Source organism: Perca flavescens, chromosome 17, assembly GCF_004354835.1.
Source record: "Perca flavescens isolate YP-PL-M2 chromosome 17, PFLA_1.0, whole genome shotgun sequence".
Taxonomy (NCBI): Eukaryota; Metazoa; Chordata; class Actinopteri; order Perciformes; family Percidae; genus Perca; species Perca flavescens.
This window is the reverse complement of record NC_041347.1, coordinates 24,080,208-24,096,865: the sequence shown is the minus strand read 5'-3', so window position 1 is coordinate 24,096,865 and position 16,658 is coordinate 24,080,208. Positions and strand designations below refer to the sequence as shown.

At 43.3% G+C, this 16,658-nt stretch overlaps 1 protein-coding gene across 1 annotated transcript in view; it reads left to right on the top strand.

The window, feature by feature from the left end:
* Positions 1 to 16,658, top strand: part of lrpprc (leucine-rich pentatricopeptide repeat containing) — a 57,177-nt gene that overhangs the window by 16,233 nt on the left and 24,286 nt on the right. Inside the window, exons 16-25 of the mRNA XM_028603472.1 lie at positions 603 to 660; positions 1,463 to 1,569; positions 2,293 to 2,370; positions 2,619 to 2,690; positions 3,083 to 3,196; positions 3,304 to 3,434; positions 3,745 to 3,830; positions 8,162 to 8,369; positions 13,305 to 13,429; positions 15,488 to 15,594. Coding sequence (XP_028459273.1) covers positions 603 to 660; positions 1,463 to 1,569; positions 2,293 to 2,370; positions 2,619 to 2,690; positions 3,083 to 3,196; positions 3,304 to 3,434; positions 3,745 to 3,830; positions 8,162 to 8,369; positions 13,305 to 13,429; positions 15,488 to 15,594 — 1,086 coding nt within the window. The remainder of the gene's footprint in view (positions 1 to 602; positions 661 to 1,462; positions 1,570 to 2,292; positions 2,371 to 2,618; positions 2,691 to 3,082; positions 3,197 to 3,303; positions 3,435 to 3,744; positions 3,831 to 8,161; positions 8,370 to 13,304; positions 13,430 to 15,487; positions 15,595 to 16,658) is intronic.

Sequence of the window (16,658 nt, the reverse complement as noted above, 5' to 3'; positions counted from 1 at the left end):
TTAGTAACTGAAGATCCAGACAAAGAGCCTACATTTAAAAGAGGGAACACTTTATAAAGAAAATCATTAAAGTGAAAACTATTTTAAGTATATAAGGCATTAGATGATTCTTCAGCTGTACACAGTGCAGTATGATGGCTTATTCCTCACAACAAAGTAGCTATGATAACCAATTTACTCACCATCTGCTACATACCAAGTTACATTTAGAAAGAATATACAATATGACAAATGCCATCTGCTGCCTTTTATCCAAATCTCCTTATGGCACACTGAACGTATAAATAAATAAATGTTTAGGATGGCTATATAACTGATTTAAAAATACTTTATTCATCCCTCAAGGGGCAATTTTAGGCTAGATGGTTTGCAGACATAATAACACACAATTCATTCACATACATAACAAAACTACTACAAAATGTAGTGGTTTAAGGGTTAATATAACACATGCATTAAAAAAAAAGAAAAAAAAAGTTTAATATTGGATTGCCTTTTGGGCAATTTAACCCTGGTGATGTTTTCCTTCTCATACTCGTACTTTTCTCTCCTGTGAGCTTTTAAAGTAAAATCTTTGTACCACCTGTTTTTTTTTTCCCCAGATTACTGAGCTTTTGTACAAAGATGAGCGCTTCGCTAAAGGAAGCTCCAAGGCTTCTGGTAAGGAAACATTTCTACACACTGTTCTCAAGTCAGGACATTCATATCTGACAGTCTCCTTGTATGCAAGACGTGGGTGTGTTTGTCTAGGTGAGAAAAAGCAAGAAAAGGGAGGATGTGTGTGTGCGTGTGTCATCCATCATGTATTCTCTCACAGCTTCGAACTAAAATGCTGATGACAGAAAGATGCCCAGTGTGTCTGTGTGTGTTTTATGTTCAGTCTCAGTAACAAAATACTGCTGACCGGCCCACTTCTCGTCATGAAGCGTGTGTGTGTGTGTGTGTGTGTGTGTGTGTGTGTGTGTGTGTGTGTGTGTGTGTGTGTGTGTGTGTGTGTGTGTGTGTGTGTGTGTGTGTGTGTGTGTGTGTGTGTGTGTGTGTGTGTGTGTGTGTGTGTGTGTGTGTGTGTGTGTGTGTGTGACTGCCAAGCGGCGTCCATAGCTGGCCCATGTGTGTGGAGCGTTGATGTCAGTGCGTGTGTCACGCGGTCCCCAGTATTGAAACTGGTGTTTGTGCTGGTGGGAGCGATGGAGACTGTTATCCATGTCACATCCCATTAGACGACATCTGCGTATGTGTGTCTGAGAGTTGAAGTAGGGGGAAGCTGTCACTGCCAGCCATTGCACATTCACTCACACTCCAGCCCAAAAGCAGCCTCTGTCAGCAGAAAGACAAACACACACTCTGCAGAGGTTACAGAAAAATAGTATAAATGCACAAATGGATCCAGTGAGTGACACAGTGGCAAATGAAATGTATTCCCAAGACAACGTGTGTGTGTGTGTGTGGTCGTTCCCTGCAGAAGCGGCATCCTACTTCTTGTACAATGTGATCGACAGCATGTCGGAGGGAGAGGTGCAGGCACAGGAAGACAAACTGCGCAAATACTTCAATCAACTACAGGCTCAGGTACACACACACACTGACGTGAGGTTACTGAAAACAAACATTCATACACTAATATACTATATATCCAGTTCATTCATAACCTTGCCGCTTCAAAGGAGCTTACATACTGATCTGAGATGATTTGCAGTGTGTAATCCAACTCGCACAATATACACAAACGCACTACAGAACACATGACCTCCTCTCCGCGCTCCTTTTCTAAGGAGTGAAGGTTTGAGTTGGGACATCCAAACATGTTGTGGAAGATTAAATCACGTTTTACACTTTTTGTTAAAGGTCACGTCTTAACTGGCCATTTGGAGTTCAGTAAAATGGTTTCCTGGTCCAATGTGAAACATTTTTGAAGTCCCTAAAAAGTCCCAAAACAATCTAAGTGAAGAAACAATTCAGTGAACATTTTAGATATCAGCGTAGGAAAACTGCCTAGGTTAATTCTGATTTGCATCTGCAAAAATCATCCACCAGCATCTCAATGCAGCTTTATTTTCAGCAATTATTTATCTACAAATTCAAACACAAGCTCTGTGACAGCTTTTAAATGGCGCCGTGGCTGAGTTAAACTACTACATGCTATTAAAACTTAATACGTTTACATTCAGCTACTGTTCAAATTTAACTATGAACATTTTAACACACAAAAATGAAGCAGGTTCAGCTCCTGTTGTGCTAAGAGCTCATCAGTGCTTTGATTATGTTAATTTTCTTCCTTTGGTTTCTCTGCAGAACATAACCATTTCAGGCAACATCTACAGAGGCATCAAGAACCTTCTGGAGTCCTACCATGTCCCAGAGCTCACCAAGGTGCAGACCCTGATCTCCAGTCTTTTACTGTTGCATATATAGTTAAAATGTTCCCAATGCAGTATTACTTACTGATGTTTTATCATAAAGCTTTAAGATTCTTGAGGATCACTTGAGAAAAGCATGAGTAGAGTTGACAAACTGAACAGCCAAAGGCACAATACGATGATTGTGCTACTTAAGTTTTCTGTACTGTTATTATAGTTGCCTTAATGACGTGAAATGTTACCTGTGTGTGTGTGTGTCAGGACGTGGTTGCTTTGGTGGACCCCAAAGACCGAGTGTCCAATGGCTCTGTGTCAGCTGTTTCCCGTGTCACTGTAAGTAGGACAGTTTGAAATGAAGAGTAAAAAATACTATGAGATGCAACATAATTATTTTTCAATTTGAATAAATAACTGTCTATCTAGCTAGCTCTCAGCTTGTATTGTTTGAATTTTGCTTGAACTTCATGTTTGAATTGAATTTGCAAAAAAAATAGGAATGAATGTAACACCACAGTTGGCCTCATAATTTACTTTAATGTGTGTCATTTTGTATGAATATATATTTCTTCTCTCGGTAATTTAAACTTAAAACAGAACTCTTATGTGGAGATGACTGTTCATGCATGACAGTATTTTGGGTCTGTTAGTACAAGCTTGTGTCATAAGGTCGTGCATGTATGTATTTGGTCATGTACATGTGTTCAACCCCTATCTGTCTTCATCAGGGAATTGAGGGTAAGGTGTTGGCACTTGAGAAGAAACTTGCTGAGCTGAAGGCAGAGAACAAACCATTAGGCAATGTTCTCAAACAAGCCATCCAGACTCTTTGTGCCGAGGAGGTAGGAGTCTCACAAACCCTCTTCTTTTTCTTGAAATTAGTTTCTTTGTCTGTGTGTTTTAGTCCTGTGTTTTTTTTTTGAGTTTCTGAGTTTTGTTGTCTGATCAGAACCTGCAGCGCGCCCTTGAGCTGAAGCAGCAGCACGAAGAGGAGATGACAGTCGGCGGCTTTGCCACCCTCATCAACCTGTGCTGTCGCCACGACAATGTGGAGGAGGCGCTCAACCTGAAGAGGGAAATGTGAGTGAAACAGGATACATGCACAAATACTCTACGCACACACACACGGTAGCGCTGCAACCAGTAGTAGGCCATTAATGTTTAACTTGAGTGGTATTGGGGGAGACATTAATGCAGGGTCCAGTCGCTCTGTTGACTGGCTAAAACACAGGAAACTCTCCCTTCCTCCGTTTCCTTCTCTTCACTCACCACCTGGTACCAACATCAGACTGAAGTCCCAACAGCAGAGCGTACAATAGATAAGTTGCATTACTGTAAGTGGAATACATTAATCTAGTCTGTCTCTCGTCCTCTCTGTCTCTTTCCTTAGGACTCGTAAGGACTCATCAGTCGTTCTGGATGCCAGTAAATACATCGCATTGGTTAAGGCCCTCTCCAAGAACGACAAAGTGGAGGGTAAGTTCCCCTACGACTGCAACTAATGATTATGATTATTCTGCCAATTTCTTTTATTAGTCATTTAGTCTCTAAAGTGTCAGTTAACATAAAACACAACTTCTCAGCGCCAAGGTACCTTCTTCATACTGCTTGTTTTGTCTAAAACAAAAGATATTCAATAGCAGTTTGGCTTGAAGGATTTAAAACTATTAATCCATTATCAAAATAGTTTGTAACTTTAAATTGATTAATTAATTGACCAATCCCACTTGCACTAAGGTCCTACAGTCTGTCTTTCTCCCTCCCTCAAACCACATTAGGCGGCCATTTTCAGAATGCTACGGTGGGTTTCCTTCAGCCCACCGAAGACCCAATTACCATCAGTTTTGCCGCTCTGCTTTCTGCACACAATGACAGGCAAAATGTTTCCCTTGTCTGTCCTCTCCTCCCCTCTCTATGTCTTTGTCTTTGTCTCTGTCTCTCTATCTGACCCTCTCTCCCCCGCTCTGTCTTGAAGCATGTCATCTCCCCGCCCACACACACACACACACACACACACACACACACACACATATACACACCCGCCGTCAGTGAGAAATGAGAGAGGGGGAAAATTACAGGACTGTGTGTATTTTTCTAGAATTATTGAAATCCGCCTTGATGCTAATGGCAGATCATGTCAGCCGAAGTGCTTGAGCATTTTACACACACACACACACACACACACACACACACACATTTGCATGTGAATTCAGGCAAAAGGCAATTGCCGGGCAAGACTGTTGGTGTGTCCGTTTGGGTGTGTGTTTTGGGGTGTGTATAGGCAGCGCTAACGCATTTGCCATTAGCCAGAGTGTGCATATGGAGGGGACGCTTGTCAGCCACATTAGCACACATGGCTAACCTTGATGTTAGCCTCTCCCCACCCAGCCACTGGTCCGCCTGGCTCCTAGCACACACCAGCCCCAGCTGGAGATCATGTCTCCTGGCATCTTGCTTTATTTCTCACCCTCTCTAATGGCTTTGTTGATTTTGCCCTGGGTTCAAAGCCTCCCATCCCACCTCACCAGTCAACTTTTGTTTTTAACTCACTTGATCCTATTTGTCTTCATCCTTATATCGCCTTCCTTCCACTATCTCTCCAACCTCTGATGCTCACTCCTCGTCTCCCTTATGGTTCTTGAATCTTCACATCTGTCCATACATCCATCTATCTAACGTTCCCTCTCTTTGTGTGTGTGTGTGTGTGTGTGTTTTTTTGTGGAAGATGAGTGTAAAAAACAGTAGCACACTTATCCATTAATTTTCACAAAATATATAAAACTTAGATCTTTCATGTTAGCCTTAAATGCAAAACAAAGACAAAAATAGAAATGGTTATACATGTCTGTAAAGTGAACCCAATACACTCACAAATTCATAACGTACCTGACCTGTTAAGCATGACAAGCATCGAAGCATCCACATTCGTTACAAGCTCACCTTTATCATCCAACCACAACCGAAACCATACATAAAACAGTACATCATAAAGAGACTGGGTCCCAGGTTCCCCTCAAAATAATATGTACCTGTGAGTTGCTGATCTGGCCATCCGCCCCATATGCAAACCCCTCAGTCACGCTGAATCCCTTTTTAAATTAACATATTTTTATCCAAGTCATTGCTGCTATCCATACCAAAGATAAACAATATTGTATTATTTATTTTTATTCTTTGTTTCAGTGTTACTATGAATAGTTCCTTTTTGTTATAAACTAACTCCGATCATATGGCAACCGTTCAAACTGAAGAGCTGTAAAACCCTTTGAGTTGAATTAAGCTTACAAGTATTTAGTTATAAGTAACAACTAATGTGACATCCACACGGTTTACTATCATATTTTTACTCAAACCTCCTGCATAAAACTTCCTTTTAGATTTACACAATTTAAAGCCGATACAGGCTGGTTATGTGGTCATGTTTTGTAGGGATTCAGTAATTGTTTCCACTGCCAACTCCAGTGCCAAGTGGTAAACCCAACATTCTGGTTATTACCTTTTTAATGAAACCTGTAATCTAATCTAAAAAAATGTAAAATAAAAGCTACCTCTAAATAGGTAGAAACAGTTTGAACTTGCTTTGGCTATAAATATTTTCCAATTTAAAATATCCTGCGACCCAGTGAATTTGCCATACATATACGTATCAACATGGGCCCAAACACCCCCTTTTCCTCCTTCTACCTTTTTTAAATACAAATGTTCTTTATCACTAAGCGTCTCTTTGTACCCTTGCACCCCTGGCGTGTGTGCGTGTGTGTGTGTGTGTGTGTGTGTGTGTGTGTGTGTGTGTGTGTGTGTGTGTGTGTGTGTGTGTGTGTGTGTGTGTGTGTGTGTGTGTGTGTGTGTGTGTGTGTGTGTGTGTGTGTGTGTGTGTGTGTGTGTGTGTGTGTGTGTGTGTGTGTGTGTGTGTGTGTGAGATGGAACATTAGATCAACCATTGGGCTGTGTGATGTTTGTTTACCTGGCCTGTCTGCCTACCCATCTCTTGATGTGTGTGTGTCTCGTGATGTGGCTCGCTTTGCTGGCCACGATGCTCGGCTGAGCTGATGGATATGCATACTGGCTAAACGGACGGATAAAGGGAGAGATGGCAGGTGGGGGGTCCAATATTAGCTGGTGTAGCTCCATTTGGGCAGATCAACTCCAAGCCATTGGTCTCAGTGATTAGCGGGGCTGTCAGAGAGTGATGGAGAGAGGTATGGATAGAAGGAGGGAGGAAGGGAGACATGGAGAGAGTCAGAGAGCGGGAATAAGTTGCATATGGACTGATAAACATTACAGACTTGACAACTGTTATCGGTTTTAGGACCACGGAGAGATAGTCTCTGGAGTTTTTGGTGCACCAGATTTGGTCTCTGTCCTGGCCATATAGAAATTGTGAGACTTTTTAAACATGGATTATTTGTATTCTCGGTGGCAAAAAAAAAAAAAATGCCACTCCTGTAGTTTAAACTGAGCTTTAGCCCTTTTAAGATGTGTTTATTTCAGAAATTCATATTACAATGGTGGTAGAAGTGTAATACATCATCACACACACACACACACACACCCCCCACACCCGGTTTAGCAGTGTCTCTTCCATTCCTAGTCGCCCCTATTCCACCCCTCCTTCTTCTATTTTCCCCTGTGCCATTAAATATGTGACAGCCTTTGGTTCCCATCGCCATAACAACTGGCACAGAGAGGTGGAGAGATGGAGAGAGAGACTGAAATTAGGGTGCCAAAGCACTCACCAGTGGCCCTGTCCCTCAGACCGTGTGTGTGGGTTCCCAGTAGAGAGTGACACTCGTGTTTGAGGGGTTTTGTCATATTACCAGGTGTTAGTATCATTAGACCCACATTTGTTCACTCTAACTTGATTTGCTTTTCTGTTTGTGTCTGTATTTGATACAGTCTTTCACCTACTTGAGGACATTTCTGTTACGTGAATTTGAAGCAAGGAGCCCATATTGCCCGTCAGTTGGAGGACTGGCTTACTACACATTATTCAAATATATTCTGCATCTCTCCATCTCCTCCCCTCCTCTTGGTCATGCTGTATAGATTAGTATCTGTGGTGGAGAGCGGCTGTATCGCTGTCAGGCCATTAGCAGCTTTCTAAATAGACAGTAAACACATCTTAATTACCTTACCCTGGTACACCACATATACACACACGCTCCCTTTTCACCATTTAGCCCCTAGTTTTGGCCAGATGGGCGCGTGGCCCGGTAAAAAGCCCTCCATTACCGGGTGGACTTGACCAAACTGATCCACCCCTCAGCCCGCTTACCAAGGTCTCATGGGGGCCACGTCGGGCCCTTGTCGCCGCACACCTATAATTTAGCCCCCCAAGTGCTTTCCACATGGCCACGGCAAAAAGCCGGCCTCCATTGTAGGGGTCCGGTAATTGTAGTCTCGTTTAGAAAAGCGCAAGTAGCAATTAGTGCAGAGTTGGCATTATACGGGGTTGGATTTGCATCCCTGCTGGGCACAAAATGCTGTTTTAATATGGGTTTGTTTTCCCCACATGGAATTAGCTAAAGGGGCCTTTTATCATATTCACACACCCTACTCTTCTCTCAGCCAAGCTCTGCCCACCTCTTGCTTTCGCTCCCTGATGTCGATGCATAATCTCTCTTTCTCCTTGTCTTTTGTTCTTTTCATTTGTCTTTTTGTCTTTACCTCTAAATGACTCTCTGTCACTTCAACTTTTGATTGAGAATCTCACCAAAGCCTCACACATGCCGAGAGTTGTTACTGATGTGAATCATTTCTTCACATCAACAATTTCTGTCTTCATCTCTCTTTGCCTCCCATCACAGAGGCAGTGGACATCCTGAAGGAGATGAAAGAGAAAGAGGTGGTGATGAATGACACACACGTCACCATGCTCTTTCACACGCTCAACGCCGTGGTGGCCAAGGGCGGCGCCCCCGCCATCAGACGCCTGCAGGACACCATCTTCACCCTTGGACTGGCCAAGCCCACCGCCAATCTCTGCTCACCCCTCATTACTGCCTACCTGGACAGGTAAAACAAACGGACTATTACAAATCACAAAAAACACTGATTCATACATTCATACACACACAGAGACGTACACACTTTGCCCATGTAGTCACTGATTTAATGTTAAAACATTCATTTGTCCTACGGTATGTTGTTTTTCTATGGCTGAAGTTCTCCACTAACCAGCCAACCAGCTCACTTTTGTTTTCAGATTTGTGTCTTCATCTGCCAAATCCAGTCGCCAGGTGTGTGTATGTATGTGTGTCTCAATGAGTCACTCATCCCTCCCTATGATCATAGCTGAGGTTACATTCTGGGTCAGCGATTCAGACAGAGAGAGGATGCGGAAATTGCTCGTGTGTGTGTGTGTGTGTGTGTGTGTGTGTGTGTGGAGCCTGGTTTTGTTTGTTAGAGAATTCGCCAGCTGCAACCTCACCCATGCGCCCCCACCCCTGATCTCCTGAAACACCCACTGCTCTATTTCAAGGTGTAAGTGTGTGTGTGTGGCGAGAGATGGCCATCAATGCTTCTTCCCATAATGCAAATATGCAAATGAATGTTACAGAACATTGGCTGTGGGGTCACTGGTATTGCCCCACCCCTCAAATCTATTCAGTATGCGTGTTATTCAGCGTGTGTGTGTTCTATTTATCAGAGCAGCTTTTAAGTAGATCAACTCATTAGCATGTTAATTATGTACAGAGCACTAATTGCTGGATTTACCACAGCCACGCAGTGCGTCGTTAGGCACCAGCCACTACACATACATGCCCTGCACATGCTTTCATATACACAAGTTACCTCTAGTGTACATGCTGCGGTAGAGGTAGACCTTCTTTGCACATGAACCTCACACACACACACACACACGTGCGCTCAGATGCTCTCACACACACCAGTGCTCCCCTGGCGCTGTTTGTTTTGCTGTTAAGTCTGGTCTCTGGCACCAACAGAGTTTCCAGGTTCACTCGTTAATAACTGCCTCTGTGAGATTAGCAGGCTAATTTACTCCAGAGTCATCAACAGCAGCCAAAACACAAACACACACGCAAACCAGTTTGCCGCAGCCCTGTTCACAATTCAAGTGCCAGTTGTACTTCGTCCAAAAGATACTGCAGTGAACACACACACAAGTAAACAAGCTAACTGCTGGTATTTTAGCTGTCTGGTTGTCAAGCCTTGGAAATAGTCAACATTTCGCGAGTGAGGGGACAATGGAGCGGGAGATTGGTCGGAGAATTGGTGCAGCGGGTGCGGTATTACATTCAATCTATCGCACCGTTGTGACGAAAAGAGAGCTGAGCCAGAAGGCAAAGCTCTCAATCTACCGGTCAGTTTTTGTTCCTACTCTCACCTATGGTCATGAAGGCTGGGTCATGACCGAAAGAACGAGATCCAGGGTACAAGCGGCTGAAATGGGTTTCCTCAGGAGGGTGGCTGGCGTCTCCCTTAGAGATAGGGTGAGAAGCTCAGTCATCCGTGAGGAGCTCGGAGTAGAGCCGCTGCTCCTTCGCGTCGAAAGGAGCCAGTTGAGGTGGTTCGGGCATCTGGTAAGGATGCCCCCTGGGCGCCTCCCTAGGGAGGTGTTCCAGGCACGTCCAGCTGGGAGGAGGCCTCGGGGAAGACCCGGGACTAGGTGGAGGGATTATATCTCCAACCTGGCCTGGGAACGCCTCGGGATCCCCCAGTTGGAGCTGGTTAATGTTGCTCGGGAAAGGGAAGTTTGGGGTCCCCTGCTGGAGCTTCCCCCCCCCGCGACCCGATACCGGATAAGCGGACGAAGATGGATGGAACACTTGACTTTTGCGCTCCACTTGAATCTATCTCCTCGCTCTCTTCTCTTTTATGTCTTTTATCTTTATCGGTTCGTCTCCACCTCTTCATTCCGTCAGTCAGGGGACAAACAGACAGTAGGGAAGAGGAGGGATGGAGGGAAGTGATAAAAGAGGACAAAGCAGGCATCTCTCCCGCCTGCACCCGTCTCATCGCTGCGTCAGCGCTAATGACTTAATGAACACTTCTCCGGCAGATTAGCCCTTGACAGCCCATCATATGTGCCGCCCCGTTAGCCTTCATGTCCATCCGCTCAGTGTTGTGTGTGCTAACCTGCTACTATGCTAGTCCAGATTGCCACATCATTATGGAAGTGATTAGCGACAGGAATAGCTAATGAGTCCAACAAAATGAAGAGCTGGCAGGACACGTATGATAAGAGATGGTGGCAATAGAGGAGGAGGAGTTGGGAGGGGGGTTAGAGAGCTGATGGGAGATGAGTGGCTTGGAGGAAGGAATAGCTTATTCACTTCCACTCTTTTCTACTGTCTCATGTTGTGTGTACATAGAGTTTTGTGTTAAAAAGCAACAAAAAAAAACAGTATACTGCCTGCCAATCACCAAATTGGCAGACAGAAATGTAATATTGTTGCTAAAGAGTCAGAGATTTCCCTAAGGTTGGTGGAGACCAAAACGGAACCAAACTAACTCCAAAATAAAAGTAACACATTTGCCATATCAACATTATAAGGTAATATATGATAATATGTTTGCAGTCCAACTGCCCCTTAGTTGCCAAAATAATCAATAAATGCAGCTTTAAGACCTTTTTTTACACACACACACACACACACACACACACACACACACACACACACAGTCATGTAGGTTTTGGGTAACTGCATCATGTGAGAATTTACCTGTGTAGATGCTGACGTAAACATTAGTAAGTGCCATTCTTCAACACATGTAACAGTGGGCTAGTGGTGTCATGATTGCAGTCTCATTTGCGTTTGGAGACACAGACTCCTCGTCCTCCCCCACACAAGGACAGTGGCTTGATAACAGGCCTGCCGATCTCCTCCGAACAAAAGAGTGGGACGGAGAGAGAGAAAAATAGGGGAGGGAAGTGACATGAGGTAAAATGAGTTTCCTTGTCTAATCCTTCAGGTTTCCACTGAGCAAAGCGCTCCCTTTTTTTTTTTTTTTTTTTTTTTTTTTTTTTTTTTTTTTTTTTTTTTTTTTTTTTAGGGCTTAATTGGCTGGAAAGTGGCTGACATGCAAAGTTGAGGACATTAACAGGGCTGTGCGCCGCAGTAAATGGCAACGCAAAGTGACAGTTAAATTGTACCTAGGGGAAATTATCCATCTTTCGACATCCTTAGCTCTTTTTTTGGGGTGGATCAGTGGGCGGAGAGAGAAGGGGAGAGGGGAGGAAGGCAGAGGGGGTGTAATTGCAACGCCAGGCCTTTTTTTTTTTTTTTTTTTTTTTTTTTTTTTTTTGCCAAGAGTGATGGGATTTTTTTTTTAAGATGTCTCATTAGGATGGAGGAATTGTAAGAAGGTGTGATGGAGGAAAGAATTAGGGTGGACAGATAGAAAGGATGAAACGGATGTGGAGGAGTTTCGAAACATCCACCAAACATGACTTGGCTACAACATGCAGAAATGGCTCCAGTGTAAAAAGCCACAGGCACCATACCACAACAGTTAAGGTATTTGTGCATATAAGCCACATTACATTTATTACAAACAGCTTTTTTTCTCCTCCATCCTTGTCTCATTTTTGGAGTAAATTGCGTACCCAGGACTGCTCTTCCCTCGGTCTTGTTCTATCTCCACACTCTTTCTCTCATTTTCAAATATCTCTTAGTCTCTCTTCTGTGTTGTTGAATCAGACTGTTGTGCAGTTGAACAGCCTCTTGACTGGCGCTGCTGAATAATGTTGTCCCTCTTCATTTCAATTAGCGGACCTCTTTACCTTCCACCGCTAATCACTCCATTCCTCCTCCCTTCATCGCTCTCTTCTGCTACTGCCTCACAGAAGCCACACTCAAGGTCATACCATTTCCTGTTTTTTTTTTTTTTTTTTTTTTCGGGTTGTTGGTCTTTTGGGGCATATTTCTCTTTTCCACTTGTCTAATTGATTAGAGGAGAAAACACTTCAGAAATTATACCTGTTCACTCTCAATCGGTTTCTCTCACGCTCTGTCTATCCGTCTGTTTCTCATTCACTTTCTCTGCCCCCTTTCCCCCCCATAGGTGCCCTTTCTGCTTTGACCTCTGTGTGATTGACATGGTAATTACCCAATCAACAGATTGATGGCAGCGCTGTCACAATAGAGGGGATTGAAGTGGTCTCTCTCTCACTCCCCCTTCTCTCAGCTACTCGTTCTCTTGCTTCCTTTCGCTATCTCTGTCTCTACTTTTCTCGTTATCACTCCATCAGGCGCACTCATCCTCCCTTTATGCGCTCTTTTGTGTGTTTGTCCACTCGGGAGGATAGGAGGATAGATTGAGCAAGAAAAGGATGACATGAGACGTAGGAAGCTAGCTTGGGGGGGATGTTGTTGCCATATTTCTGCTAAATTGCTCAGCTGGGGGGCAAGGTCATCAGATGGGGAGTCAGTGCTGACAGCATGAAATCAAAAGGAAGATGGGCAGGAGACGGAAGGAAGGAGGAGAGAGAAGATCAGGAGGAAAGGGAAATGAGACGAGGAAATGAGGGGAGGTTAAAGAGGGTTGGAGAGGACAAAAGAGGAGAGATAGTAAGAGAAGTTGGAAGGCACAAGAGGAGCTGAGCACAGAGGGTAAAGATCAGTCAAGTCCTTTTGTCTGTTGTATTGCTTCCCCCTCTAAAAGCCTGTCCAGAGAGACATTAGCCCCTCGCTGACAGGTGTGTGTGAGAGAGTGCCTGAGTGTGTGAGAATGATCTATTGGGGCCAAAAGGCTTCATCACCTACAGTTGTGCTGTCATGCATTCAAAGGCCTGTATTGTTGCGAAGGTTCATAGTGCTTGAATAGCAGGTCACAGGGTTAACACCCCATGATACACTATTCTCTACCAACACAATCCTGTACATGACTGACTGGACAGACCTGACATCTAACCCGCTCTCTCTCCCTCTCTGTGTATTTGTGTGTGTGTGTGTTTTGTGTGTGTGTTGTGTCCCATGCCTGCAGTAAAGACCTGTCTGGAGCTCTAGAAGCAGCACTGGAGTGTCAGAAGCGCTACAACCACCTGCCTCGCATCCACGACATAGTTGTTGCTCTGGTGGAGAAAGGAGACACCGAACTGCTGCAGAAAGGTTACACATTTGTACAGTCATTTTTTTTTAATGATCCATCAATCTGGTGCTAAAACAATTAGTACATCATAAGAACATTTATTGACAATTCTGATTTATTAATTTTAGTAGTTAGCCAGACAAGCATTTGCTGGTTTTTAAAAAAAAAAAAAAGCTAATTATTAAGACGTCACTTTGAGTTCTGGACATTTAATATACTAAACCCTAATTGATCAATCATACAACAAATGTAAAGATAATTTAGGCCAGGTTTCTTAAGCAGTATGGTCAACAAAAAGTTCCTGTAGGATCCCTACGTTACCCAGATAATTTCATCGAACCATGACTAGGTGTTTTTGGGTAGCTTTTTATGCCTTATTTAAAAGATTCACAGTATAGAGACAACATAAATTACAGGACACAGAAGGAATGACATGCAACAAAAATTCCCACTTTTTCTTTTGGTCCGCATCTTAAACCCAGAGGCCACCAGGATGCCGCAGATTCTTTTTTTATTTTTTTATTTATTTTAATTTTTTTATGTACAAACATTGCACTCCCTTAAAGGCTTATTATATGTCTCATTTATGTCAAAATGGCTTCATTGAAGTTCAGAATAGCAGGACACACTGTCACCGCTTCTCGCAGACATATTCTAATAGTTTTTCAAACTTCTCCTGGTTGACTCTAACCTATTATTCGTTTATCTGTGTGGGGCAAAATAATCTAAAGTGCCAGTGCAGTGTTTGCATTAAACACGCACGTAACGAGCGCCAACAATTCCAAGAGTGTGTGAGAGGACCAGAGAGTGAGAAAACTTCAGACCGGGGTCGTGGTGAAGCACGTCGGGCGATCACGTTTTGAACGGTCTCCCTGTATGTCGACAGAAGTGCGATGAAAAGATCAAGTTCAATGTGCCGCAGGGGCAAGTGGCTCTGGAGTACGTAAAGGTCGAAACCATGCAGTGAAGCACCTCTCTACCTCCTTCCCTCCCCTGAAAGGTGACAGACCCTTAGAGTCAGGCACTGCACACTCAAAAACAGACACATGAGGCATGTAAACCAGTGGCAACTAACCACAACGGGATCTTGAAATAACAAATGATTTTGCATCCCACTCCCTCATATAAAGCAGGAGAGAGGGATGACTCATGACATAAACCTTGAGTCACACTCGACCTGAGTAGAGCATTGTGAGTACATGTTGAGTGCTACAGCCTGTTACAATACACATCAGAAATAAAACCAGAAATGTACTGGAACTATCAAAATGTGCAGACTTCCAACAGACTGGCCTTCAGCAGCCCAAAACACTCTAAAAACATGCCTTGTCAAAAGATCTTGACTCACATGTCTGACCTTGGTTTGAGTTCAAGCACCAACAGGAAAAAAAAAAGAAAATTGTGTTTTTGCGAGGTTCTGGCAACCATAGCAACTGCTCAACTACTTTGAAACAAGAAAAGGTTATCGTACAATACGTGCTTTTAACCTGGAGGTTTCTGTCATGGTGAAGTGTACAGGAACCTGGGATGTGGAGGAGGAAAAGTGATTAATTAGTGCAATTAATGAGCAAATGTGGGTCTGCCTTCCAAAAAAGCGTCAAATTAGGATTTTAATGGAGAAAATACTATTTGAATTTAGTCAAACTTGAATCTGAAACTTGACTACAAATGTGTCCACATTAGGTTTAAAACCATGAATGAGTTCCTGAATAAATTAAATTCTTTCTGTTGACTTCAGATGACCGTAAGTAAGGATTATTCTTTCTGTGTGTGTGTGTGTGTGTGTGTGTGTGGGGGGGTACCTGGACAGAGAGCGTCGATAATGCTGAGCGCTATAGCAAGTTTACCTTGAGAGCTTAGGCTTTCATCCTCGGTGTGTTTGTTTGAGAGCAGACTTGATATGGCTGCTTTGTGCCTGGGACATTGTGCCAAATAATTGAATCCGAAGGAAAAGATGAAGTGTGCGGTGTCTTTGTTCACCTTGCAGGCTTTTTTTTTTTTTTTTTTTTTTTAAATTCATGAACTTTCTCTTTTCTGTTTTCCCGTCTGTCTGTCTGCCTCTCTGTCTTTCTCTTCAGCCATGGACTTTGTTAGTCAGGAGCGAGGCGAGATGACCATGCTGTATGATCTGTTCTTCGCATTCTTGCAGACAGGCCGCTACCGTGAGGCTCGTAAGATCATTGAGGTAAACACACACACACACACACACACACACACAGAGTCTTTCATAGTATTGTAAATGGAGCTGCAAGGATTAATCAATTAGTTGTCAACTCTTAAATTAATCGCCAACTATTTTGATAATCGATTAGTCGGTTTGAGTAATTCTTTAAGACAAAACTAAAAATTCTTTGATTCCAGCTTTTTCACAGGTATGCAAACTCATACATGAATGGAAAAGTGGTATTTGTATTTGATTTTCCTGGCTGCATTAGTTTTCAATAGAAAAGAGGAGCTGCCTGACAAAGAATATTTCAATAAAAATCAGGATGACATCTGCACGACTGTCATGAGCAACAAAGGTGATGAAGGATGTAACTCTACCAACCTCTTTTTATTGTAGCTCATCTGACCTGAATATTTTATGAATATTTATATCTTTGTTATCTTAAGTCCTGCTGTAAGCCCTGTAGATTAGTGTGAGAAAGAGAGAGAGAGGCAGGGCAGGCAGATAAGCGATTTTCATAGATAAAATAGGACGGTTGGGGACGGGATAGCGGGACAGAGAGATTGATGAATAAACAAATAGAGGGATGATCCTGACATCGGAGGAAAGGGAAACAAGGCCATTATGTTGTCTGATCAGGATCAGAACAAAACTGAGTGGGGAAAATACCTCAACTCCCTTGCTCTGGCTCTGCCCTCTCATGTCCTGGTGCGCACTAAATGAGGGATTTGTCCCTCTTAAATATTATCGACATGTTATTGTGGCTCTCATTCCCCTTCTGCTAGATTGTATTGCCGTTATCCTACTTATAACAGTCGACTACATGCCTGTGATGTATGAGATTGGTGCTGCCTTGTAAATGGACCCCAGATGTACTGTACATGTTGTCCTTGATGTCAGTGGAAGATGTAGTTTAAAGAGGCAAAGCTCAGCTGCGCCACCCCTATCTATTGGGTTTTAGTTTGTCATGGACACACAGCGTAAAGTTCTTTAAATGATACAGTATGGATCTTCAGTTGTCAACAGACACTGTAGAATTAGCAATAGAACATTAGCTGTTGTACGTACCCTGGGTGTTTTCC